Source organism: Sinohyriopsis cumingii, chromosome 15, assembly GCF_028554795.1.
Source record: "Sinohyriopsis cumingii isolate HCF-2022 chromosome 15, ASM2855479v2, whole genome shotgun sequence".
Lineage (NCBI taxonomy): Eukaryota > Metazoa > Mollusca > Bivalvia > Unionida > Unionidae > Sinohyriopsis > Sinohyriopsis cumingii.
In genome coordinates, this window is record NC_142975.1 from 70,661,525 (window position 1) to 70,689,468 (window position 27,944).

The 27,944-nt window shown below is 35.5% G+C and overlaps 1 protein-coding gene across 1 annotated transcript; it reads right to left on the reverse strand.

The window, feature by feature from the left end:
* Window positions 1-475: 475 nt before the first annotated feature.
* Window positions 476-27,511, reverse strand: LOC149782040 (NXPE family member 3-like). The gene is made up of 6 exons (XM_089935054.1): window positions 27,429-27,511; window positions 7,445-7,584; window positions 6,231-6,642; window positions 5,257-5,510; window positions 3,226-3,278; window positions 476-2,680 (listed from the first exon to the last, which is right to left on the reverse strand). The coding sequence occupies exons 1-6, from the start codon at window positions 27,447-27,449 to the stop codon at window positions 1,899-1,901; spliced, it is 1,662 nt and encodes a 553-aa protein (XP_089791180.1). The 5' UTR covers window positions 27,450-27,511; the 3' UTR covers window positions 476-1,898.
* Between the last annotated feature and the right edge of the window lie 433 nt (window positions 27,512-27,944).

A 27,944-nucleotide genomic window follows, 5' to 3' on the forward strand; every position in this document is an offset into this window, starting at 1 on the left:
ATAGTAGTCAGTGATCAGTAAAATAGAGTAGTCAATAATCAGCAACATTTAGTAGTCAATTATCAGCAACAAAGAGTAGTCAATAATAAGCAACATAGAGTGATCAATAATCAGCTACATAAAGTAGTCAATGATCAGTAAAATAGAGTAGTCAATAATCAGCAACATTTAGTAGTCAATAATCAGCAACAAAGAGTAGTCAATAATAAGCAACATAGAGTGATCAATAATCAGCTACATAAAGTAGTCAATAATAAGCAACATAGTGTAGTTGTCGATCAGTAGTAAACAAACTTCCATTACTTCTGCAAAGAACATGCAGTCACAGCTGAAAAGTTTATTTTGTATCGAAACAAGATAAAATTGACTCACCCCACCCCCCCAACAACAAGAACAAAAAAGTATAAAAAGTTGTCAAATGGAAATAAGAAACGGATGATTGGGATTTTAAAAAAAATACATCGGTATTCTCACAAATAGGAAAAATATGCATATCGAAGCGTGAAATAGTGAATAAAACCATGTTCACATATGTAGAATACGTATACCTACCTAGCTTTTATTCTGATTTACTGCAACTTTATGTCTAAATGCACAGTTAATCACAGCTGGGTACAGAACATTTTCCCCATTTGAGTATTATCGTTTTCTAATTGCGAAGGAAAACGTATACAATGAATCTAAACAGTCAGTTTAGTAATTGTAAAACACAATAAATGAGATGCAGATTAGAGGGAGGAAATACTTACTTAGAATTGCAAGATGAGTTACAAAGGCGATATATTATTTGTATTTGCAAGTTTACCTTGAAAGAACAAGAATGAATGAAAACCTACATTTTGTGCATAGAGGATACTTTCTTTTTGAGACTTAGTATATATTTCATTGGGTCCAGCCTTATATTTTCACGTGTGGTCAAGCCGTAAGGGAAAATATATAGGCTTTTGTAAATTTATTTTCTTCTTGAAAACATATGAAATTAAAATCACAAATCTCGACTATTTCCTCTCCGTAAGATATCTAACGTTACAAGAAGAATAAAGACTCATCACAATTTTTCCATACAACATATTTCACACAGAGGCCAACTGATCTAATCACATTGATTCCTTTACCGAACGCCGCCACTTCAGCTTTTACTCTTGTCATTTAGGCGACCAATAGCATGTAACATCAGTGCTTAAAATTAGGTGAAAAACGGTTGTTTAATACAGTAGCAGGTTGTCTTTCGTTAAATTAGGCGTGCCGAAGCTCCAACAACGAAAGCCAGATCTACCCGATCTGGTGTTGTTGTTGTAGGGTTTTCCGCCATTTTTCATCACACGATAGGCTATACGTGGTGGCCAGTATTAATGGTGGAGGAAGAACCCGGGAAAACCCCGACCCACGAGAAGCTACTGGCACGCTTTCTCACAAACCCACATTGACTGAATCCGAGTCTCGAACCAACGCAGACAGAGGTGAGATGGCAGTGATCCGTAGCGAGAGCGCTTTAGACCCTCTACCCGATCTGACACATCTGCTGAAAATGTATGTATGTATGTATGTATATATGGATGTTTGTGTGTATGCATGTGCGTGTGTGTGTGTGTGTGTGTGTGTGTGTGTGTGTAAATAGGTAGGTAATACTTGGATACACTTTGTTACTCAAAATAAATAAAGGTCTTTTTCATTTGCCCCAGAAAAACATTTTAGTGACTATGAAAGTAATTTGGTACAAAACTTCTGTAAAAGCGTGTTTTGCGTTTTATAAATACTCGAATATCAAACATTTTCTGGTTAATGGTGAGAAGGTACTGCATATTACACCATTAGGAAGACTAAGGAATGTAGGGTACTAACTTTAGCAAAACAAGTTATTGACGTTTATAATAGTATTTATCTTAAACTAACAGGATCTAACACAAGTAAGCCAGCATGTATTTCACCATCTGTTCAACATCTTCTGTAGGAGGATGGTTTTCGACAACTTTCTTTGCATCAGTAAAATCTCTAAGTTTTAAGAACACTATTTTATCGTGCATGTCTCTAAATTCTTTATATAACATGTCGTCAAATATATATCCAAAGTAATCATTCATCAAACTGTACCCTGCAGGTAGCCTATAAAATGTATGTGAACCTTTGATGAATATTTTTGCTTTTGGATTTCTGTGCAAGAGATGCCTAACACTACGAGCTATAATTTGAACCCTGTCCTGGAAAACATCGGGAGTAAATGCCAACATATGCACAAACATGTGAATTACAATAATTACGTTTGCGTTTGAGCCGATCTCATCCAGGTAAGCTGATATTGGTCTTGTATAACGACGTGGTGCCCATTCAAGCCCTACATAAAAGGGCATGGCATGTGGAAGCCACTGAATAGAAAAGTTCCACTTTGCACTGCTTGCTTTAGCTGGCTTGTGCCAATTGACCTGAGACCAACCTTCTGTTACTAAAGTGCAATTCAAAAGAGACTTTAAGTTCTCAAACCATTGCCGTGTCGTGGAGTCTCCAAATATTATGAGTTCTCTTCCTTGCAAACACTTCTTTATCTTCGTAAGGTTTGATAAGTTCTTACAATGAATGGGCTTCCATTCACCGCTGAAATAGTATCCAGAAGGTGTTTTCTGGTTCCAAGTTATTGACGGCTGTACATTAGCACATTCCGTTAAATTCTCATAAACGTTTGATCCTGAAAAATATGAAAACGAGTTACGTCATAACCATTAGGTATACAACTTCACTTTAGACGATACAAAGGTTTGATAACAAAAAGAAAACGAAACTCAACAGAAGACACCAAAAACAATCCTGTTTAAAAAAATCGAGTGTTGAAAATATGGGGCTGAGTTGTATTGGAAAGAATAGTTACAGATGCTACAATGACTAAAAATGTGAAGTGTCGACCATATGGTGCCATGGACGTTGACAAAAATGGACCATTTACGAAGAGCCGACAAGGTGTAATCAGTTCCATGTTCGTGAAAAATAAACTGTGCATTTCCTTCTTCGCTTCGAGGATTGAAGAAGATCTTAAATAAAAGGAATTTATTACAATCCGCACAGAAAAATGATAATATATCTAATGAACAGAAAAATAATTTAACATATATTCGCGAGACATAAAATAGACTTAAATGTTATCATTTATATATTCTAGTTGCAAAACAGTGTGAAGTAAAATAACTGAGTTAAAAATCTTACATACAGATTTCAACTGTCAGTAATGTTACTTACGTCCTGTGGCTTCAACTTCAATGTTACTAGGTATGGAGAGTCCGAAACCGTCCCTAGAATAAAAACATAGGAAATTGTACAAAAAGATATTTCTTTCTAATGAAAACATTCATGGTTACATGTTGTCATTGGCAAACGTTACTGAATATTCAATATTACTGTCTTTTTGTTTTGAAGAAACTGTTGTAGTATTTAACGATTGAAAGAATATCCTCTTCCAGGCATAAATTCATCGCGTGGAGCAAAGTGTGGCGCTTGCAGCTGTTATATAAAACGTACCTTTCAATAAGGGGAAAACCAAAATCTTGAAATTACATGGAGTATATATGCACTTATGTATGTAAAAGTAACATTAAAAATTCTCTGAATGAATTTCAAATGCCTGTGTGTAAATACCTCAACTAGTACTGGTTGGAATAGTTGCATCATGTGTCATGATAGAGAATTCGCATAATTTTACATATACTTCCTCGTCGGTAAATAGTATCAACCAGACTTAAACTTGGAGATGCATAACATTATCTGTCTTTTCGTTGTAAACCTTCACCCGTCTAAAAATTTAGTTAATTATGCATACAAATCTCTATTTAATATGCATTTTATTCAATAGGATGACATCGTGTTTTCCTGGAAAGGTAGAAATAGATTTTAGGACAAATATATTAAATAGAATTTCGTAATAAACAACCTTCCTTATAAAAGGTGATCTAAGACATTCTCTGTCATTGTACCAAGGAGATCAGTGCTTTCTGGTGATCTAAGGCATTCTCTGTCATTGTACCAAGGAGATCAGTGCTTTCTGGTGATCTAAGACATTCTCTGTCATTGTACCAAGGAGATCCGTGCTTTCTGGTGATCTAAGACATTCTCTGTCATTGTACCAAGGAGATCAGTGCTTTCTGGTGATCTAAGACATTCTCTGTCATTGTACCAAGGAGATCAGTGCTTTCTGGTGATCTAAGACATTCTCTGTCATTGTACCAAGGAAATCAGTGCTTTCTGGTGATCTAAAACATTCTCTGTCATTGTAATAAGGAGATCAGTGCTTTCTGGTGATCTAAGGCATTTTCTGTCATTTTACCAAGGAGATCAGTGCTTTCTGGTGAAAACTCAACTGGTCCAAAGGTAACGAGAATCAGCCAAATAACATTATAATTCCTCCAAGACCAGAATAGCTAGAAAACTGGAGCGATGTTTTTAAATGGATGGTGCTGACGAGCAAAAAGGTTCTCTTAAGAAATAAATAATGGATGGTTCTCATTTTCGTCAGTGTAAATATGTAATGAAATACTTGGACTGATTGAATGAAAGTTTATTCATCCTTTATTATAAGAACATGAGTTGAAGGTATACAGTATCTTGAAGGAGAAGGAGGTTTTGGGTATCTTAGTTGTACACTCCACTCTCAAGGTATACAGTGTCTTGAAGGAGAAGGAGATTTTCGGTATTTTAGTTGTACACTTCACTCTCAAGGTATACAGTGTCTTGAACAATAAAGGAGAGTACATTAACGTCTTTAATGTTGAGAACATATTTAGTATTTCTTTCAAATACTTAATATAGATCAGACTTAAAATGAATCTAAGTCACTGCTATTTATGAAAGGTAACATCTAAAATGTATCATTTCACAAATACTTTGCAAAATCATTTTCATGGTCTTGACCAGGATGTGGATATGTTTTGATGAAGTGATGTTTACCTATGTTAGCTCAGCAAGCGAAAGAGGTGAAGAAAAAAAAACATACTGCAGAAAGCTATATTCTCCCTTTCCCAGTGCATATACACTCATTTGTAACAAGACATTTTTTATCATGGGCTCAGGTTTTTATAACGTAATGTTTTACGGAATAAAATCGGACACGATATTGTTCTGTAGTAAATTCACCAGATTTAATTGAAATTACCTCTACCGAGTCAAAATATTTAAATCGCAACTAAACTTGTTTCCTTTCAAAATATACAGTATGATAAATTTAAAAAGAAAAATCTTGACAGAAGGTAAATGCATTTTTACGGTAATAAGACTCACTTGGAAATAAGTGCATTTTCTGCCTTTGTTATAGGATAGGTCTGATTGAGTTTCTCTATCTTCACTTCAGTCCAGTCATGACACAGTAAATTGATGTTTGATGGTTTTACACAATACCAGGACAAACCGCCATTTTCCAGTGTAAGGTTGCATACGTCTTTCCCTTTAAGTTTCTTTGCAAACGGATGACAACGTGATTCCTCCTCCACATTTCCAGCTTTGAATTTCGCAAGAATAATTCTCGTAGAGAGAATCTGAAAAAATATAAATCTTCGTACTTATTTCCAAACATTTGAACAGTAAAAGCATTGTCGTTAAAAGCAAGGTTCATGTGAGAGAAAAAATACTGTTTCAATCTGTAGAAAAATTAATGAAATTTAGAATAAGCGTTATATATTTTCAAGCAGCATTAAATGTATAATTCTATTCCTGGCGAAAACCTTTTATGAAATTAAAGTTACGTATTTAGAGAATAGTCTAGCTGAGAGCAAAGTTATGATGAATTTGACAATATCCAAACACAAACTTGGATGATAATCTCTGTATCCATAACAGAATGTTTTCACAGATACATGTAGTAATTCGAATTTTTGCTTTAGTGTTAGATTGTCCTCTCCAGTCTTACAATGTTTGTTTCAGTCTTGTCTTTTAAATTCGTTCCTTTTCATAGTACTGACTGTGTAATTTCAAAATAGGAATATTAAACTAACTCAAATACTGTTTGACTGTGATTGCAAGAAAAAATAATCGACATTCAGATAAATGTTTAGTTCAAAGCAGCAAGTTTGATTCATGGCAAAAGGTTATCATTGAGGATGTGGATTGCAATTGTTGATGAAAACTGATTTCACAAAGCAGTATTTTTTTACTTCTAAGTTTCAAAGATAATCAAATTATGACATTTGATCAGAAACTTTTGTTACAGTACTATATAACGACTTACAATTGTATTTGTTTTTAAAGTGAAAATGTACCCGTTCACGTATGTGGTATAAGGCCCTAATTGCTTCAATCGTGTAGAAGAGAGTCACATCAATCCTAGACTTTCCTTCCCACAGTATAGCAAACCTAGCGGTATAACTTCCATTTCCATGATCTATAACTTGGCCACTAGCATAGGCTTTCATCTTATTGTTATATATCCTTACTCTAAGATCGTCACCTCCTATTTTTCTTGGTTTACCATAACCATCAAACAGATCAACATGCACTTCGATTGTGTCTCCGACTAAAAACAAACGACTGTTGTTAACCAGATAAATTCTTGATTTATGGGCAAAGGCTGTCATATTGGGATCCGTTAGGTTATCATTCATAAAGGAAGAATTTTCGTTGATCCAGTTATATTCCTGTTTACATCCATTTAATCTGTAAAGCGCTGTGAAACTGAAACAAAGAGACATAAAATAAGATGAAATTTGATCCAAGACATCCTTAGTTGCAATGTCTAACCCGGATTCGTTATGGAGGAACGGTGAACTTGAAATTCACATTTAGTTTTTCAAATGACAAAAAAAGTTTCAATTTTCGTTTCCCTCTTTCATTATTTACCAGTAACATTGTAATTTCTTCTCTTTTTAAAATTAAAATTTAAAAACCCACAACATTTTTAGCATTGGCAAATATGAAGGCTGAACAGCATCTTTTACTTATGTTATAATTTGGCAGCCTTAAGTTGACAACAATTTTGGAGCAAACATATGTTAACTACTTTATTGTTCTCATTTATTTTATACAATGATGCCGTCGATATGGCCTTTAACTTTGTATTTGTATGTTGCTTTATAGAAGAAACACACATGTTGGACCAAAATCATTTCTTCTGAATCATAAAGATAAAAACCAGCTGTCTGAAATGATGAACCAATATGTGTTTTTTTTCAAGCAAAATGTTTTCTTTCGTTATTTGACACTGAAATAGTTTATATGTGACTTTATCAGATGGAGCTGCCATGGTATCTTCCTATTAGATTATGAGGTCATATTTGTGTTTCAGAGAAATGGGCATTGTTCGGTCATGCTTTGTTATAATGATTACAATTAAGAAATATGTAGGCAGGAGAAGCAAAACCTTAACCGGTATCAAGGTACAGCTTAGCTTACTAATGATATGGCATGGAGTCGTTATAATTTCATGTGTGCGTGTGTGTGTGTGTGTGTGTGTGTGTGTGTCAGTGTGCATACAGACCTTTCTTTGCTGACAGAAACGTTCATTGGTATTAAATAGTTTCCCACATATCCAACATATACTAATGATACAGTGGCCAGCACCAGAAAGAAAACTTTCAAGGTTGCTGATATTGGCTTCTCTGACATAGCGATATGAGCCTGAAACAAGATTAAAACCGTCTTGAAATTCAAAGATTAAGCTTCAATGTATGTGTGTGTGTGTGTGTGTGTGTGTGTGTGTGCTTGCTTGCGTATATATATTGTTACGATTCTATGGTCTTAAACTAAGTAACAGGAAGGCAAATCCAGCAAGATTAGTAAACTTCAACAAGTTATTTAATTCTTTAAATTATAAAATGACAATTTAAGAGGAACTTACAGTATAGTGAACTAAATCCTCAATGAATTCCCATCTTGAATGTGCTGATATACTTACGGTCTTGATGTATTACAATGATATAATCCAGAAAGTCTTTGAATGAGTCCTCCATAATTCCAGGGCAATATTTTAATCCAACGGTTAATAAGAACGTTTTTATTCGAAAGAATAATTTAAATAAATAATTCCTCTCAAATTATAACTTAACACAACTAAAAGTGATTTCACTAAACTAATATTTTGTTATTTTTATCGATATTATTTTTATTATAATGATTTTAGTAAGGATCATTTAGTCAACGATATTTTCAATGCAAATATTCTAATGTAGTTTGCACTTTTGGAGAAGAGTCATGTATAGTGCGTAGACTGATTTCATTCATAAACTTTTAAGGTCGATATAAACATTATGTGATCAACAAGGACATTGGCACTGGTTAAAAGGTCATAATGGCCTAGTTCCTGATTGGCTAGAACTGAATAATTGATTTTGTTTACTGCAATCAATATTTGGAAATACAGTAAGATTCATTCAAAAATCTTTTTATGCCAGCCTAGTCATTGTGTTAGTTTACTCTCTATTCTTGACATACTACTTGTCTTGGAAGAGAATGTGAGGAGATAGATTCATTTATTTAATATAATCGTTTGCAACAATTAAACTAGGGATGAATAATGTTTGTTAACCTCTACCTTATATAAAAATATAGGACACAATAAGAGGACCAGGTTGTGGGTCATACGTTCGCTAGCAGAACATTCCAGTGTTGAAATGTATGTTATGTTAAGATTTTAAACTGACTGCTGTGTTACTAATACTGATAAGAAACTAGAAAGGGCACTTAACTCTGACACATCTGCAATTATCTGCACGTACTCAGTTCGAAAATTCGTATCCATCGAGTAATGGAATCTCCTAGTTATGCTGACACATTACACCTTGTCAAAAGTTTGAAAATATCATACCAAAAAAAAACTATTTACTTATGATTTGTATTTTCCATAGCATTGGGGCAACTCAAATTACTATTCATTCCAAAATCTAGATAAACTGTTTCAAATATCTTATAAACTTTATAGCATAACTCATAAATGTTATAAGATATCTATTTTAATTCTGTTGATAATGTCTTACAATATTTATAAAATATCTTATAAAAGTATGAGGCATCTTTTAGACTAATTTGATCTCATAACCTTTTCAACATATCTATGCAATCGATAAGAAATTAAAGTTTAAAAGATATCGCCTAAGGCTTATATGCTGTCTTATAAACTACATAAACTTTATAAACTACATAAACTATCTTATAAACAACAAGTATCTTATAAATAATAATAATAATAATAATAATAATAATAATAATGTGGTCTTAGTACAGCGCCTAATCATGTGAAGTCATAAGCGCTTTACAATAGTAGATAACACATTAGCAGCAGGGAAGTTCTACAGACCCCCTGGCACAGACTAAAATAACCCTTCCAAACAAACTTTATCCGTAGAAGCCTCAGAAAGCAGAAATAACGCCTCCTACGAAAAATAATCCGCAAAATTTCAACCCAAAGTGCATTTTCAGACATAAAAAAAAACAGCATTTTTTGGGGGGGGGGGGTATTGTAAAATTTGTTTGTGATTGCAAGATTGGGTTGCGGATGCTAATTTTATTTTACAATAAAACAATATCGTTGAAAATAAGATGAGTAAAAAAACTAGCACAGTCGGAGAACCTCATTCTGCTAGATTAGCGCGGGAGCAATTAGCGGCAGTAAGGAAACTTATTCCGACAAAACGATTATTTAAGAAAAAAGTTCGTGAGTACGATGATGAACAACATCATATTGGTGAAGTATCGTCAAAGTGGTTAAGTCCAGTCACCGGAGTGATCGAACAAGTCGCATATGGTAGTAAAAAAGAAGATAAGAAACTTAGAGAGCTCGGGCTTATTCCTATGACAAGAGATATTGAGCAACACGCTCGAATTGTTCCTGGTCAGCTTGATCAAATTCATCAAGAACAAACACAGGCGCGTCAAGCACAAGTGCGTCAAGCACAAGCGCAAGAACAAATACTAGAGTTACAAAAACAAGTACAAGATGAACAAATAAAAGAGTTATTAAGAAAAGAAAGAGAAAAATTTCAAGAGGAATTATATCGATCTGGAAAACCGTTATCACCGGATTGGCGGGAAGAAGAAAGACAAAAAGAGATGTTTGGAGATCTAAGTGGAGAATATGAAGAAGAAAAACTAAAAAAAAAGAAAGAAGAAGAACTAGAAGAAGAAAAAGTAGAACTACGACGAATAAGAGATGAAGAAGAAAAAGAACAACAACAACGAATAATAGTAGAACAAGAACGATTAAAAAAGGAAAGAGAAGAAGAGAAAGAACTAGAAACAAAATTAGCAAAACCCGATCCTCTCGCGAGTATGAAAACTAAATTTTTTACACCCGAAGGTTTTACCGCGATAAATGAAGATTTAGAAAAAATTGCTTCTGATAATCTTGATGAACTTGGATACTTCGCAAATCGAAGTTTTTACGTTAATGACTCGTATTTAACGACGGAAGGAAAGAAATATTATAATAATAAGGAAACATGGAATAAAGCAATATATCGGATAAAATTTAATTTGTCTAAAGTTAAAAGTGATGATAAAAGATATGAAACATTTGAAAAATTTGCAAATGAACCGGCTCCTACTGGACAACTGAAATTTTCAGAACTTTATAACAAACCTCCCCAAGAAGATTTTACAACAGATGGATTTAGAAAATTACAACATCATAAACCAATTGAAATTGCCACTAAATATAGCGAACGAGGTAAATATTTACAACCTAACAAAATAGATAAATATACCCCAGAACAATGGATACCTGTTGTGTATTTTGCCACAAGAGGAGAAAAAATAGACCATAATAATCCTGGATTCAAAAAATTTTATGATCAAGCGAAAAAAATGGGTATAGAAGAAGAAGAAGAAGGAGAATTTTTCTCGCCATCGGCATCACCTAAACCAAAAATAGGAAGTGGATATACCATTTGTCCCGACAATATTGTCAACGATGTTTCTCGTCTTGAAGTATTAATCGGAGGAAAACGAGCCGGAAATAACTCCCGTGAAATAATCAACGAAGCTTCAGATATTTGTCAGCGGTTATTTCGCGGCGGTGTAATTGATTCTCGCATTTACAAGGAACTTATTGATGAACTTATTGATTAAAACAACATAATTGAAATAATATGATTATTCACAAACATCAACGCAGACCAGCACCGGTCCGCGTAGTAAATTCTAGATTGCCAGTATATAAATACGTTCACGGTAATGGATTTGGCGATATCGTTAAAAGCCTTGTTACTCGAGTAGCACCTAAAATTGGTCCCGTGTTCAAACAACTAGGATTAAAAGCAATAGGAAAGATTGGCGAGACCGCTGTTTCTGGTATTAGTAATTTAGCTAGTAAAGGCTTTAATGCTGTCAAACGTAAAATATTAAATTTAATACGTAAAAAAAGACCAGTCAGATTACCTATCACTAGAGAGATGCCGCCCGAAATTAGCAAAACCATAAATGAAGCAGCAAATAAGAAAATAAATGATCTGGCGCAGGAAGTTGCTAAGACGAATATAGCACATGAAATTGCAAACACAAATCTAGCTCATGAGATTGCAAACACAAATCTGGCGCATGAAATTGCAAACACAAATCTTGGAAATACAAGTTTTGTTTCAGGAGATGGTCTTCGTTTTAGACGATATCATTAGTAATAATGTTTTCACAAGTGTCAAATGAAGTGTTTGACATGGACGAGCCTGTGGGTAGAGACACATCAGTGCGAGATTTTCAGTATTTCTCGTACGAGGTAGTTGAACCAAATACACCCAACCGCAAGGAAATTCAAGTTCACGACACAACAAGATATTTTCTTCCTTCTGAGGCGTATATCGAGGTTGTTGGGATACTTAATAAAACCGATAATACCAACTACGCTGCAGATTTTAACGTTGGATTTGTCAATAACGGTATCATGGCATTATTCAAGAGTGCTACTTACATGATTGATGGAAGAGAGATTGAATCAATCACTGAAAATGTTGATGTAGCAACAACGATCATAGGTCTAGCAAGATACTCGGATGATTTCACCAGATCAGCTGGTCCTAGCATGATGTTTGCCAAGGATAATTCTGATGCACCGATATTTAAACCGTTTGTTGTTAGACGACCGAATAATAACGCCGGTAATGCTGCTGCTGATGTTGAAAATATGATAATTAATCAAACTGAAAATTATAATCTTGGATTTGCCACGCGAAAGAAAATGTTAGTTGGAGATCAAAATAATTTCTCTTGTGCAATTCCATTGTCTCACATTTTTGGATTTTGCCGGCATTTCAGGAAAGTTATTTATGGAGCGAAGCATACAATTTCCTTTATTCGAGATGCCGCGGGTAATGATAGAGCCATCTGGCGAGAGCTGGGTGTGGCCGGCGATGCTGGTAAGGTAACATTAACTAAAATTACTTTGTGGATGCCAGCAGTAACACCATCAATTCGCGAGGAGGAAAAATTATTATCATTCATGAATCAAGGAGGAAAATCCATCATGTCCTGGCTAACAACAACAACCGACTCTTCTGCTGATTTTAATCTTAATGGAATATATACTTGGCGAATTGCGTCACAGCAAGGTGTTTCAGCGCCCAGGCATATCTTCATTGTTCTTCAGCGCGCAGATCGATACGATCAAACTCACAGTCATATGATATTTGATCATCTTGATGCAACAAACGTTTCATTGAGAATAAACGGTCAACAAGAACCATCCGAGGAAATAGCTATTAATTTTACTAATTATTCTACTGCACGCGCGTATCATCGATTATTAAGTTTTATGGGTCGCGATCAAAATATTGATACTGGATTGCAAATATCACAGTTAGATTTTAATACTCTATATCCTATCTATTACTTTTCTCTGGAACATCTTGATTTGGTGAAGCAGTCGGTTGTCGATATTCATTTCAAAGCAAGAATTAACACTGGAGGATTGGCAAGAGCAATTGCGGTTATTCTTAGTGATAGAACTATGATCCTAGAAGGCATTAGTGGCAGAATGAGAGTTATCGATGCACCCGTGGAAAATATGTGAGAAATTCTAAATTTAGATAAAGTGATTATTAATATGCCATACGAACACGTCAGCGTAACTCTGACTCCAGGTCAGATAAAAAAACTCCAAGCAGCACGGCGAGGATTGAGATTAACTTTGAAAAATAATCAGATTCACGGTGGACCTAACAAACTATCACTGACACGAGGTCAACACGGACGATTTACCAAAGCCAGATCAGCGAATTCTGGTGTTCGTGTAACTCTCTCCATTGGTGCAGTAAAAGATATGGTCAAGATAGGTGGCTTCCTTCCCCTTCTAATGCCATTAATAACGGGGGCATTATCAGCAGCAGCTGGATTTGGGACTACTAAATTATTAGAAAAAGTTACAGGAGGAAGATACGGTAAAAAAAAGGGAGGGATATTCCCTGCTCTTATAGCCCTGGCAAAGTATCGAAAATTACAGAGACAGCAACAGCAAAAGCAAGGATCCGGCCTGAGACTAGGACGACCTCCAATATATGGATCCGGCCTAAGATCATCACGCCATCATCGAATTTAGATTTAATAAATGAAGCAAAGAAAAAGAAAATAAGATTTTTCAGAGGAGTATTCATGCGAGATCAATTACCGGACAAACCAAACTCTACCGAGACAGGAATAATAAATCTTGATAAAAATTCTGGTCCTGGCACTCACTGGGTTGCGTACGCGATTAATCCTCGCGAAATCATTTACTTTGATTCGTATGGACTAGCACCACCAAACGAATTTTTCAAATATATTTCCTCGCTGAAACTTCCAGTTTGGTATTCAACACTTCCAACGCAAACATCAACCGATCCACCAATATGCGGTTTAGAATCAATTAACGTTCTTGATGCAATTTCAAAATCATCTCGTCCTTATCACAAAATTTTATTTGAATATACCGTAGATAAATATCATGGTTGACATTTACGGCAGATCTATTTTTAGAAAGAAAACAGACGAAGAAGACATTGACAAATCAAAGTTTGCAACCAAGAGTGATATTAACAATCTTCTGTCGCTGTCAGAGGTAGATCCTGGCGAAGTTGCTGTTTTTCAGAATACCGAAGGGCGATTACAAACTAGCAACGTCAAAATAGCTGATATAATCAAACGAGACGAATATAATGAACATATTAATCAATTTACTCAATTATCGAATTCGGTGACAAAATACATCATTGACATAAATAGTATTATCACGAAATTATCATCGAAGGCAAATATCGCGGACGTAGAAAAATCCGATAAAGATCTATCAGCAACGTTGTTGTTAAAGTTGGATAAGTCGCTTTACGACGAAGATCAAGAAAAACTTACAAAACAACTAACCAAACTAACTAACGATCTTAAAAAACTCGATGAAACCTTAAAACAACTTAGCAAGAAAGTCGATGAGAATATAAAGAAAACTACCGATACCTCATTCGCCGCAGATCAACTAACAAAGAAAAAAGTTGATCAGAAATCACATGATAATCTTATCGATAGGGTAAATAAAATCAACGAAGATATTGCTAATATTATCACCGACATTACTGAAATAAAAAACATAACGGAACAAAAAAGCGATAAAATATTATACGACGATCTTATCAAGAAAACAAAATCCATCAACGATGATATCGCCAAAATCAACAACGACATTGAAGCGATTCGTGAATTATCGCGTCAAGGCGACGACGATCTTATCAAGAAAACAAAATCCATCAACGATGATATCGCCAAAATCAACAGTGATGTTGAAACAGTTCGTGGATTAGCAAATCAAAAAATTGATAAAACATCACACGACGATAAAATGAAGAAAATAAATGATGATATCGCTCAAATCAGCAAAGATATTATCGCGGTTCGTGAATTAATGCAGCAAAAAATTGACGAGAAAACAAAGAAGATTGATGAAGACATTAACGCAGTACGCCAAATCGCAAATGAAAAAATTGATAAAAAATCACACGACGATCTTGGTGAAAAATTAACAAGAACAGCTAGAGATGTTACTGGCATTCTCGCAGATATTAACGTAGTTCGTGTATTAGCAAATCAAAAAGTCGATAAAACATCACACGATGAAAAAACAAAGAAGATCGGTGATGATATTACTAAAATCAGTAAGGAAGTTGAAACGGTTCGTGTATTAGCAAATCAAAAAGTTGATAAAACATCACACGACGAGAAAACAAAGAAAATTGGTGAAGATATCACTAAAATCAGTAAGGAAGTTGAAACAATTCACGGATTAACGCATCAAAAAGTCGATAAAACATCACACGACGATCTTAGCGAAAAACTAACAAGAATTATCAAGGATATTAATGGTGTTCTTGCCGACATTACCAAGATAAATACCTCAATAAGTGAAAAAGTCGATAAATTATTACACAACGGAAAAATAAAGGAAATTGATGATAATATTAACGCAGTTCGTGGATTAACACAGCAGAAAGTTGATAAAACATCACACGACGAGAAAACAAAGAAGATTGATGAGGATATTAACGCAGTTCGTGTATTAGCAAATCAAAAAGTTGATAAAACATCACACGATGAAAAAACAAAGAAAATCAGTGATGATATTACTAAGGTTAGTAAGGACATTGAAGTAGTTCGTGGATTAACACAGCAGAAAGTCGATAAATCAGCACATGACGAAAAAACAAAGAAAATCGGCGAGGATATTACTAAGATTAGCAAAGACATTGAAGTATTTCGTGGATTAGCAAATCAAAAAGTTGATAAAACATCACACGACGAGAAAACAAAGAAGATTGATGAGGATATTAATGCGGTTCGTGTATTAGCAAATCAAAAAGTTGATAAATCATCACACGATGAAAAAACAAAGAAAATCGGCGAGGATATTACTAAGGTTAGTAAGGACATTGAAACAGTTCGTGGATTAACACAGCAGAAAGTCGATAAATCAGCACACGACGATCTTGGTGAAAAACTAACAAGAACAACCAGGGATGTTACTAATATTCTCGCCGATGTTACAAAGATAAATACCGCAATGGTTCAGAAAGTTGATAAAACATCACACGACGAGAAAACAAAATCCATCAACGATGATATTAACGCGGTTCGTGAATTAGCTAATCAAAAAGTTGATAAATCATCACACGACGAGAAAACAAAGAAAATCGTTGAAGATATCGCCAAAATCAACAGCGACGTTGAAACAGTTCGTGGATTAGCAAATCAAAAAGTTGATAAAACATCACATGATAACCTCCTAAAAAGAACGAAGAAAATCGGCGATGATGTTACTGGTATTCTCGCAGATGTTACCAAGATAAATACCGTAATGGAAAAAAAAGTTGATAAAACATCACATAATTTTCTTGACGAGAAAACAAAAAAAATCAACGAGGATATTATCAAAATTAATGAAGAAATTTCCGTGATACGTCAAATCATTAATGGAAAGGTCGATAAAACATCACACGACGATCTTGACGAGAGAGTAAAATCTATCAACGAAGAAATTGCTAAGGTAAATAAAGCAATAAGTGAAAAAGTTGATACGACATTGTACGACAAAGAAATTCTAAGTATCAACACAAAATTATCAAAATTGAAAATTAATAAACTTTCGAAATTTAATATACCAGATCAAGTAGTGGCAGATAATTTATCCTGTCACGTGTCATTTGTATTGGGGGCGCAAGATCTTACCTGGACGCCTGAAAATGATTCTTTTTCCTTCACCGCGCCGATACAAGGTATTTATCGAATATATATTCTCGCCGGAAAAACAAAACTTAGCGTGAAGGCTGTCAAATACAGCATTTGTGAATATTATCCTGGATTTTTTATTATTTCCATGAACAAAAATGATACTGAGACTTTCAGATTAACACCACCGGATAGAACCACCACGGGACAAGTGTTTTATTTTGTAATTTTCGAATTTTTAGCCACGTGGCATGAAATTCCTCCATCAACAATAGTTGTTGAAATAGGGAAAACCCAACCAGCTGAAAAAATTCCATTAATCAAATATAGCTAGATAAAAAACCAACTAGCTGAAAATTTACTAAGAATTGGCTAGATAAATAACTAATAAATGACCGCATCAGATTATCGATATAATCTTGCGCGATCATGGCAAGATTCGCTAAAAAAACAAATAGACGAGTATCAAATAAAAATAAAGAAGTACCAACGCAGATTAGTTACTATTGATGTTGTTGTTTATACTGCATCAGCTATAATCGCTGGTGCGGGTATTGTTTTATCCGTGGTAACAACAATCGCGCCAATCGTAGCAACGATAATAATTTCATCAACAACAACGATAGCCGGCGTTCTCAATATTATTGCAAGAAAAATATCTTCGTGCACAAGTGAGAAACTATTATCGTACAAAAACAAACTAACTAAGATCAATGACGCATATTCGAAGTTATCATCGCTGATTTCCGAAAGTCTCAACGATGGAGTTATATCCGATATAGAATTTTATTCGATGATCAGTATCTACTCTGAGATTGAACAAATGAATAATAATAATGTCCGAGTTGACCCAGATCGTGACAAACACAACACCGCCGACAACAACGTTAATATCACTAAGCTCAACTAATCCAGAATTTAGTATTAGTTTTCCAACTCCAATTAGCGTCAAGGAAATAGCATTGATACAGTTACGAGTTTATAATAGCTGGCCTAATATCCGATCAAAATCATTCGGTAAATTATTATCAAACAATTCACTTGTTGTTGCTGATAAGAAACACGCCGATGGAACTCCTAGTTGGTTTGTCGTTAGTATACCAACTGGCAGCTATGAGATTGAACAAATTGATAAAGAATTCAACACTAGAATATCGAATATTACTGGCGATGCTCATCCAGGAATAAAGATATCAGCACACGAACCAACGTTATCATCAATCATTGAAGTAAAATCGCCGTATATGGTAGATATTTACCGTTCATCGATCAGGTCAGTGTTTGGTTGGCCTAATATTCCGCCCGGTGGAATAATAACACCAGAACCGGCGAAGACCGACTTTATCAGCGATAAAAAAGACTACCACGGAATCGATCCGGATTTTATTGGTCAGTATAAAAAAATAAAAGATAATGCTGATTTTTTATTAGGGTCAGTTTCTAAATTGGATTTGTTCGAGGATGGCATTATAATATTATTCGTTAGAATTATAGACAAATACGAAGAACAAAAGAATCTGCTGGAACATTATTTCCAAGAGTGCGTATTTAATGTACAAACTTCGTGTAACGAAATTATAATAACAACGGAACGGATAAATAAAATAGCTGCCGATATGGAATTTATTAACAACCAAGCGATAGATTATATAGAAGATAGTGCTGTCATTGGTATGGGCGGTAAATTTGGTTATATTATTGACGCTTTCAAGAAACGACATAACCTAACCGAGAGGACGTTGCCAAATTATAAGTTTCCCGGCTATAACGTTGATGAGATGAGAAAATTTGTCACTGATACGACTGATAGGTTATTTCCTAAATTACACGACGCGTGGGTTAGGAAGAAATCACAGATAAAAACAATCCTAACTCATGATAATGATGGATTTGGAAAAGGAAGACACATTTCTCCTGACATTGTTAATATAACCGAGGTTATTGCTGTTTATCTTCATGCTGATGTTGTAGAAGGGAGTTATAATGTTGATTCTGCAATATCAAAAGTGGAACAGGGTTTTGTACTATATACATTTTCTCCCACAGTCTCTCCGGGTTATTTGATAATAAAAGAACCGGTTAATCCGTTTTACCTACGATGTAATAATCGAATATTATCAAGAATAAATTTCAGACTAACAAATCAAGATGGAAATTTACTTGATATTCGCAGAGAAACGTTAAGTATTAGTTTGTTGGTAAAATCGTAAGCGAAAGTCTTTGACTTTTAAATCTATATCCCGGGGAAAAAACAACGAAAAAAATAAATAAAACCCAGGAAAATTTTTCAAAATTAATCTTTTTTTTTTATTTTGTAAATTTATACCGTCTTAGGAATCAGAGATTCTCTTGCTTTATTCTCATCAACAAGTTTTTTCAACTGTCTAACGCGTGAACTTGTAATTTTTCTTGATTCGTATGCGTCAGATAAAACCGACCTAGCCTTTTCTACCAGCGTCGATAATTTAACGAAATCCTCGACGTGATCATCGCTGACTGTCGCAAGTGATTGATACATTGCAATTTGAATTTTCTTTATTAATTTATATTCTGACGGCAGGGTATATTTATATTCGAGTCTCCCTAGAATAATTGTTTCGAATTCTGATCTGATTTTATTTACATCAAGATCCGATGGGAGATCTATTTTTCTTTTCAAATTATTAATCTCTCCCATAATATCGTTTATTGTTTCTTCGTCCATTATACTAATTTTGTAGTATTTAATTATTCTTCATCGTCGTCATCAAATATTATTGGGATATAGAAGAATCTGATCCACTCGCCGAGATTGTAGGAAAATGTTCTGTGGATTATTCCCTCTGCTGCTCGCCATATCGATACTGGAGTAATTTCATAAAATTTCGCAGCAGCATATATCGACTCGAATATAATTTCTTCATTTGTTTCTTGATTTACCGACTTAACTGACTTGGCATCTTTCGGATGTTTTCCAGTGTTACCGAAGGAACAATTTTCACTTTGAGTCACAGCCCGAAGATTGGAAAGTTTGTTGTTGAGTTTATTTCCATCGATATGATCTATAACCAAATTATCCTTGATGAGTCCATTGAAACACTCAAACACAAATCTATGAACCAAGTAATTTGTTTTTCTTCGTCTATTATTTTTGCCGATTGTGAATTTAAGATATCCGTACAAATTAACATTACCAACAAGATTTTTTGTTCTGATGTGTCTGACATTTCCATCGGTAGATGCTTCATAATCATCAATGGTAGGATGTGATCTATATTCACTCATAGGAATCGTTGATTTCATTTCCATATACTATATTTTATACTTCTAAATCATAATTTGCTTTGAAACGATTAATATAATCTTCTTCACAAGAAATTACTGAGGAAGATTTCTTTTCATAATATCTTCGTAATTCACGATATTTCTTTCCTCCACAGGAGAAACACAATCTTGTCTTTCCTCGAATACCAACTTGGCAAACCAAACATCGTTGTGGTCCTTTGTTGCCTCGTCGAACTTCGTATATATGAGCGCCGCAATATTCACCTCTGCAAGATTTGTCACATGATTTTGTTGATCCAACTATTATCCAAGCGCATTGCTTCATTATTATAATTAGATATTTGTCTAAAATATAATAATGGACTTATTTGATCTTGATGAGGCAGAATTTATTGTTCCTGAAGTTGATCGTGCAAAAAAAGAATTTTTCGATGATGGAGCAATTCATGTTTGGTCAACTTGGAAAACTAACTTCATTGATGCTACGATGAATCTGGAGCGAGCGAAAAAGATAATCGAACACATAAAATCTGAACACAAAGAGGAGCGATTTATTTTCGGAATAAAATTTATTGCACAAATGCCCGATGACACTTGGATTATTCGCGATAAACGAGATCCAGTGCGCGGCGGTAAGAAAAATGTCGTTCTTGATAAGAATTCGAAACCGGGATTGTTATTAGGGATTGATGGTCCTTATTACGCTAGAGCTTATCCTTCCAGTGCTGTAGTTTATGGAATTTATCGGTTGAATAATAATCCTGATGCGAAAAATTTACCCGCGATGAAAGAATCACCGATGATAAATTGCGTTGCCGAGCGCGTCATCGAGCACATGAAAAATGCTCGTCGCGGATCTGGTCTGACCCAATTGAGATTGGATAAAATTAATTTATGGGCAAAGACAGTTGCTGATGGTGCATCGATTGATGATGTTGCTGCGCTGAGTAAGAAACTTAAATTTCCTATCACAGTAAAAACACTATCGGGTGAAGTATTATATTCGTCTCCGTATAAATCTCGAGGAACACCAATCGAAATCGTTGATCATAATTCACATGCGTGGACCCAGTCAGTGATGATATTCCCGAAGGATCGTGTTGTTAAATTTTATCCCGTGGAATTTTCCACGGATGTTGGAAAAGACAATTCCGATGCAATGTTCCGATATATCAAATTATTAGCTAAGTCTGATCCAATATCAGTTTGGTTATTCTCGAGCGAAGAAAAATATGATCAATTTATCTTGCCACGAGGAGATATTTACCGTGATGAAATATTACATGAATCGATGAAAAATATCGCAGAGAAATATTCATCAAATCCAAATCAGTTACTGACAAATTGTTTTACTGTTCCGTCTGTTGCTGCTCACGCCGCCAGAGAAAGAAATTCGTGGAAACCTACAAGGAATGAGTTTCTTAATGATATTCAACTTAGCTGTATCGAATATGGCCATGGAGGATTGTGGAATACCAAATATTATTTCGAAGATATGATCTCCGTTGACATGAGCGCGTGCTATCCTGGAAGTTTCCTCGGATATGGCGATTGTGCGGATTATTTTGCTAAATTTGGCCATCCTACCAGCGAGATGACTAGAGTTGCAATTAACGGACCGTTACCTGATTTTGTTATGACCGGATTCGCTCATGTTACTTCATTCGAACTTGCTGAGAATTTACATAAGATTTGTTATATTTGGTTTGGTAGGCATTTATCTCAGCGAAGATGGGTCCCTACGGTATTATTGAGATATATGCTGGATTCGTCGATGTTGATATCGCTGATGGTGAGTGAAGCGATTATATCCTATAGGAAACAAACTGAAGTGTGGTTGCCGACGGACTGTGAAAACGCGAAAGATATCGGAAGAAAAATAATTGGTAAATTCACTCAAGGAGGATCAGTTGATCATAAGCATAGACACGCTAGATTATTCATCAATGATGCTGAGATGGATTTTATTATTGCCGATACAGTATCGCGTGGAATATTTTGCAACAGAGAAAATATTATTATTGATGGAACGAAGTTGGGTACAGTGATCACTTATCTCGATGGAGAGTCAGCGCAGTATACTCATTTAAGATCATCGATGCTCGCTTATGTGAGTATCAATTTGTTGTCGATGATAAATAAATTTGCCGATATCGCGGTAAGGGTTGCAACGGATTCGTTTTATATCGATAAAAAATTTCAATGCAGATTAGAAAATTTAATCACCGATGGTTCATGGGGAACTTGGAGAATAAAAAACGAGGATATTTTAGATTATTGCGAAGACGCTGATGTGGAAGATTGCGATAAGTTTCATAAAAACCAATGCGATGAAGTATCAACAGCAGCATCTGCGTTTGATCCGATTTCACGAAACAAATTCGTTTACCTAAATGGTCCTGGTGGTAGTGGTAAAACCACACGAGCGATAAACTTATTTTCAAACTTTGATATGATCGTGTTAACTCCAACTCACAGGTTAGCGCGAGAAATAAAGCAGCGTGGCGTTAGTTCTTGTACTTATCACAGCTATTTCAAGTACAGCGGCGGATTGTGGGATCCAACTCGAATGGGAAACAAATATATCAACAAGATTATAATATTTGATGAAATTTGCACGGTAAATTTAGGTATACTAAAATCATTCCTAAATTGGCTAGAAAAAAAAAATACCGCAGTAATAATGTGCGGCGATCATGGGCAGCCCGATCCTATTGATGGAGAATCTCCACATGGATGGCTTAGAAACTTTGTAGATTATTATGAAGAGATTGATGCTGATTATAGATCTAATGATAATTTATTGACTGAATTTAAAAAAATGATTCGGTTGCAACCTAATAAGTTTCAGTGTGATGTGATGAGAAAAATAATTGACGAGACTTCGATGGATCTTTTTCTAAATTTGTGGCGTCCAGATCATTTGATTGTTGCTAGTAGGAGAATTATTCGCGATGCTATTCAAGAAATACTATTTAAGCTTCACTGCGAGAAATTTCCAACGTTGCAGGTACCATTATGCTATAGGCCAGCTGATACTAGGAAACAAAATATTAATGTTACTTTGCCGTGCGGAGAAGAAAAAATATTAGTTTTGAACGATATTATTTTCGTTGATATCAATCTTGTCAATAATGCGATAAACGCAGAAAAATCGCCATGGAAACTTGGATATGCAGCAACGATTCACTCGTCACAGGGATTAACAGTAGATGGTCAAGTCTGGATTGTTGATGATAGAATTTCCTGGTCAAATTTAGTTTATCTAGCCGTGTCTCGAGTAAGAAAATTATCTCAGCTAGGTAGAATTAAATTTCACATTAACGAAGCTGGTGGTAATTGAGTATCCTTTGGAATTACTTGTAGTTCCTCTTTGGTAAATCCTCGTTGTGGTGCTAATGAATCTAGAAAATAAATTGCTGGTCTTCCCGATGATCTTGTTACGGCTGATATTTTATGCGTTGTAACGCTCCAGTTTGGATCGGTTGCTCTTTTTCTACCACCCTCGGCTTCTCCTTCTTTGTACAAATATCTAACCGTGACGCTACCTAACACCGGCGAAATTATTGAACTTCGCTTTAGTGGTATATTTGGTTTTGTAATTGCAATTGCAGGCTTCATTGATATCGTTCGTGTTACTTCATTATTTAGTGCGTTAATCACGTGAGGCAATCTTGTTACCCAATCGTGAGATCGTTTATCTTGGATAAATTCTCTCGCGTATTGATATCCGAATAATCTTTCCGCTAGTGTTTTGTTGAATCTCTCAACGATAGCTTGATTGCGATGAACACCAACTACGCCACGCCGAATTTTAACGTTATTCTTTTTCATTAACGCAGTAACCGCGCCAAGAAATTCTCGTCCTGGATCAATTTGAAGAAGATTCGGCCATGTTAGTGGAGATCGAGAGTAAATTTTCTCAAATGCATTTGCTATTTCCGTTGCTGTTTTATTCGATAGTGGTTCTGCTTCTTTGTATCTGCTAGCAATATCAACAACAGTTAACACATATTTGTATGTGATTCCATTAACGGTATCGTGAGGAAGAAACATTAAATCGGCTTGATGAACTTCGTTAGGTACACTGACAGAGAAACTCGCATATGGTATTTTCTTAGGCGGAGGAAGATAAATTTGCCAAATAGCTTGTTTTGATAACCATGATGCAGCGGTGGATTGTTTTACTTTTGCCGCTTTAGCAAGTTTGGCAATTGCTGATTTTCCTCGCCAAAATCCTCGCGGAGAATAATATATTTGCTCCATTATAAATTAACCAGCACCTAAAACTAATTTACCTTTCATCGCGCCTTTTATCAACCAAGTTGCCAATTTTTCTTTGAATTTTTTATTAGGAATGGCGTCTATTGCGTGAATTAGCTTCACATCAGCGAGATGTCTTTGTTGTAAATCTCCGCTGCGATACGCAAGATCGTGATAGTAGCATGCTTTATCAATGGCGTTTACTGGTTCTTCACCAGGATTTGGTTGATTATTATTATTAAGTCTTATATCTAGTCTTGTACCAGGTCCGCAATAATTGTATCCTGGCAGATGTTTTTCTCCGGGATATTTCGCCCAGGGCAATCCTGGTATATTTGTTAAGGAGGCGGTAATATCTCCTCCGGTTCTTCTATCTTTTTTTTAACAAATCTAAATTTGCTTGTCCCACAAACCGCGCATTCACCTTTGATTGCATTCCTGTTGTTGCGTGTAACGACTTCGATTGGATTTAGCGTAGCAGTTCGAATGCGACACTTAACACAATATGAATCCATAATATTCTAATAACATGAATGTAATTGATTTTTCAGCCACGAAAAAACGCGAGCAAGTGAAACACACCGCGTCATTACCAAATTCGATAAGAATGATAATCATTGGACCATCTGGTTCTGGAAAGACGCAGTTGTTGCTAAATTTGATAATGAGATGGCTAAAATGGGATAAATTATATTTGGTTGCGCCATCCGTTGATGATCAACGATGTTATCAAGTACTAAAAGAATTTAGCGATAATACTGAGGATGGCACAATAGAATTTATAACGGACATAAATGAAACTCCATCAGTGGAAAGTTTAGACGGCGATGCTAATAATCTTGTCGTTTTTGATGATGTGATGCTGGATAAGCAAACTAATCCGGCTAGGATATTCTCGCGTGGCCGACACAAGAACACCGATGTGATTTACGTGACACAGCGATATACGCAAATTCCAAAGGTGATTAGAGATAATTGTAATATTTTATCAGTTTTCAATGGCGTTGATACTCACACGCTGAGAAATATTCATCAAACTTGGTGCAATGGCGACATGGACATAAATAAGTTTAAAAATTTCTTCAGTCACGCTCAGGCAACACCACACGGTTTTGTCACGATTAATCTTCATGATCCACGTAGTAGGTATCGAGTCGGTCTTGATCAAATTTACTCATAAAATTGCAGCCCACCATAATTCATTATGGCACAAACAAATTTTACAATACCCCCCCCCCCAAAAAATGCTGTTTTTTTTTATGTCTGAAAATGCACTTTGGGTTGAAATTTTGCGGATTATTTTTCGTAGGAGGCGTTATTTCTGCTTTCTGAGGCTTCTACGGATAAAGTTTGTTTGGAAGGGTTATTTTAGTCTGTGCCAGGGGGTCTGTAGAACTTCCCTGCTGCTCACATTAAACATAAATAGCGACAAACAACCACAATGAAATTACAAAACAAAAAACTCTCTGACACTAATTAACGAAGTAAATATTAAGACACGAAGTTTGTTCTTGTAGCAGAAACAGATTGAGTTTCAAGAGCACTCTGAAATGAGATGAAAGTGTCCTTGTGCCTACGATCAAAGTGCAATTCATTTCAGGTAACTGGCCCTGGTACGTAAGAGAGCGCTGTCCGTGAGACTTCGTTTTTAACAGGGGGGAACAATGAGAATGCGAGTGTCGGGAGAGGAGCGTATGTTTCTTGATGGTATGTGATCAGATAGATTAGACTGTAGCCAGTCAACGAAATGTAGCTTGGTGAACAGGTTTTATGTTTTATTCTGGATCGAATAGGTAGCCGGTGGAGGTTTCAGAGCAAGTGAAGGTGTACTCAGTTTTTCGTACTCTAATGATATTCCGAGCAGCTGTGATTTGAACTTTTTGAACTTTCTGTAATAGACACTGAGAAGAACGAGATCGAAGGGAATTATAATATTTGAGTCTTGTGTTTTAGCGGCATTAACCAAAAGAAAATTGCGAATGGTGCTCACACATCTCTGAGAATGACACCTTGGTTTTGTACTGACTGTTTGAATTTGAAGTTGATATTTTTAATACTTATTGTTTGAGATGAAGGATTTGAATGAGAAAGTCTTTGCGTGGTGATCAGGATGGCTTCCGTTTTATCATCATTCTTCTGCAGCTTGTTATATGTCCTCCATGACTTCACACCAGAACTGCACCTCTCTGCGCATTGGATGGTATTTAAATGTTTGAGTGTCATCAGCGTACAGTTTGTGAGACAGTGGCTCTCAGTCAATGACACTTAAGAGCGCCTGAGAAGAGAATGAAGACAACAGGGCCGTAAACAGAGCTTTTTGGAACACCAAGACATAGATCAACTGGGTTGGAGTGTTTTCCATTTACGGATACAATTTATGTCATGTTGAATACGTGCGACTTGAACCATAGAAAGGCTGTATTGTCAACATCAAAAACATGCTGGAGACGGATAAGCAATAGATCATGGTCTATTGTGTCAAATGCTGCAGACCAGTCAGGAGGGTGAAAACTAATCATTATTCCATCCAAAGCAGAAAGATACCGTCAATACTCTCTAGAAAGGCAATTTCAGTGCGATGGCGAGAGCGACGTGCTGACTGTGCATTGCTAAAATGTCTATTTGAATTCAGATGAAAAAAAGTTTTGAAGCAAAAACATTTTCTAAGATATATTTACATGAATGGACTACTGTCTTCTCATTGCTCCACTAGAAAAGGTTATTAGTAGGCGCACTAAGTAATTTCTATTTTGCGGGTGGTATTCCTTTAGCCGGTTACGCTTGCACATGAAGCGGGCTCAGTCTTGGTCATCTGCAGCGGTAACAATGGAAAACGGGCTGACATGTTTAAAGTCAAATTTGATATAGGTTTGCAAAGTCGAATCTCGGAGCTAAACATGTGTGCGAAATTTATAAGGCTAGGCAAAGTGTGGCCTGGGATAACAGTATCAATTCCTAAATAGGTTACAGAAGAAAATGGGGGAGTCCTCCATATGGTTATTATGTTAAGCACATATACGATATAAAATTAAATTGTAAGTAACGATATGAGCCCAGGTATATACAACGGTGTCAGAGAAACTGGTCTAAATGTACAAAACTTAACGTTGACTCCAACATCAACAGCAATAACACTGTCGAAATAAAACACCACATCGTTTGGCTTTACTTCGCATGGCAGACAAAAATGATCGGTCAGTAGAAAGTGTTATGAGAAGCGCAAAGAAAAGAAAATAGCAAAGTAAAACAATGTTTTGAATACTAACCTTGTAACAACGAAAGGTCATATGGAATGAATTTACTTTTCTCTACCTGTACCCGTACAACTTTCCGATCGCTTGCTTGCGATTACTAGTTACCATACATGAATCCTCACGTTCATGTCGTTCCCTTGTTACGGCAGATTAAACAAACATAATAGGAATTCGCTAAATTTGTTGTAGGGATCAGTTCTTGCAAGCGAACCTTGCACACATTTTCCAAAATTGCAGAGCATTCATCAACTTCATATTTAACGTTAAAACACATTTTGACTTTTAATTTCAATTACATGTGTTGAAAATATTCAGGCTCTAATTATCTTCTCCGCAATTTTTTAAAATAAAGCGTCGACGTGAGTTTAATACCATCCACATATTCTTCTGCCCATCTGTTATTCTGTTAGCTAACACATATTTACACAGTTGAAACCAACGATTCATTGAAATTAGAATGTGTATGCCTTCATGAAAATATGTAAAATAGACATAATTTTCTTATCCTTTATACGGAGTCCCTGACAG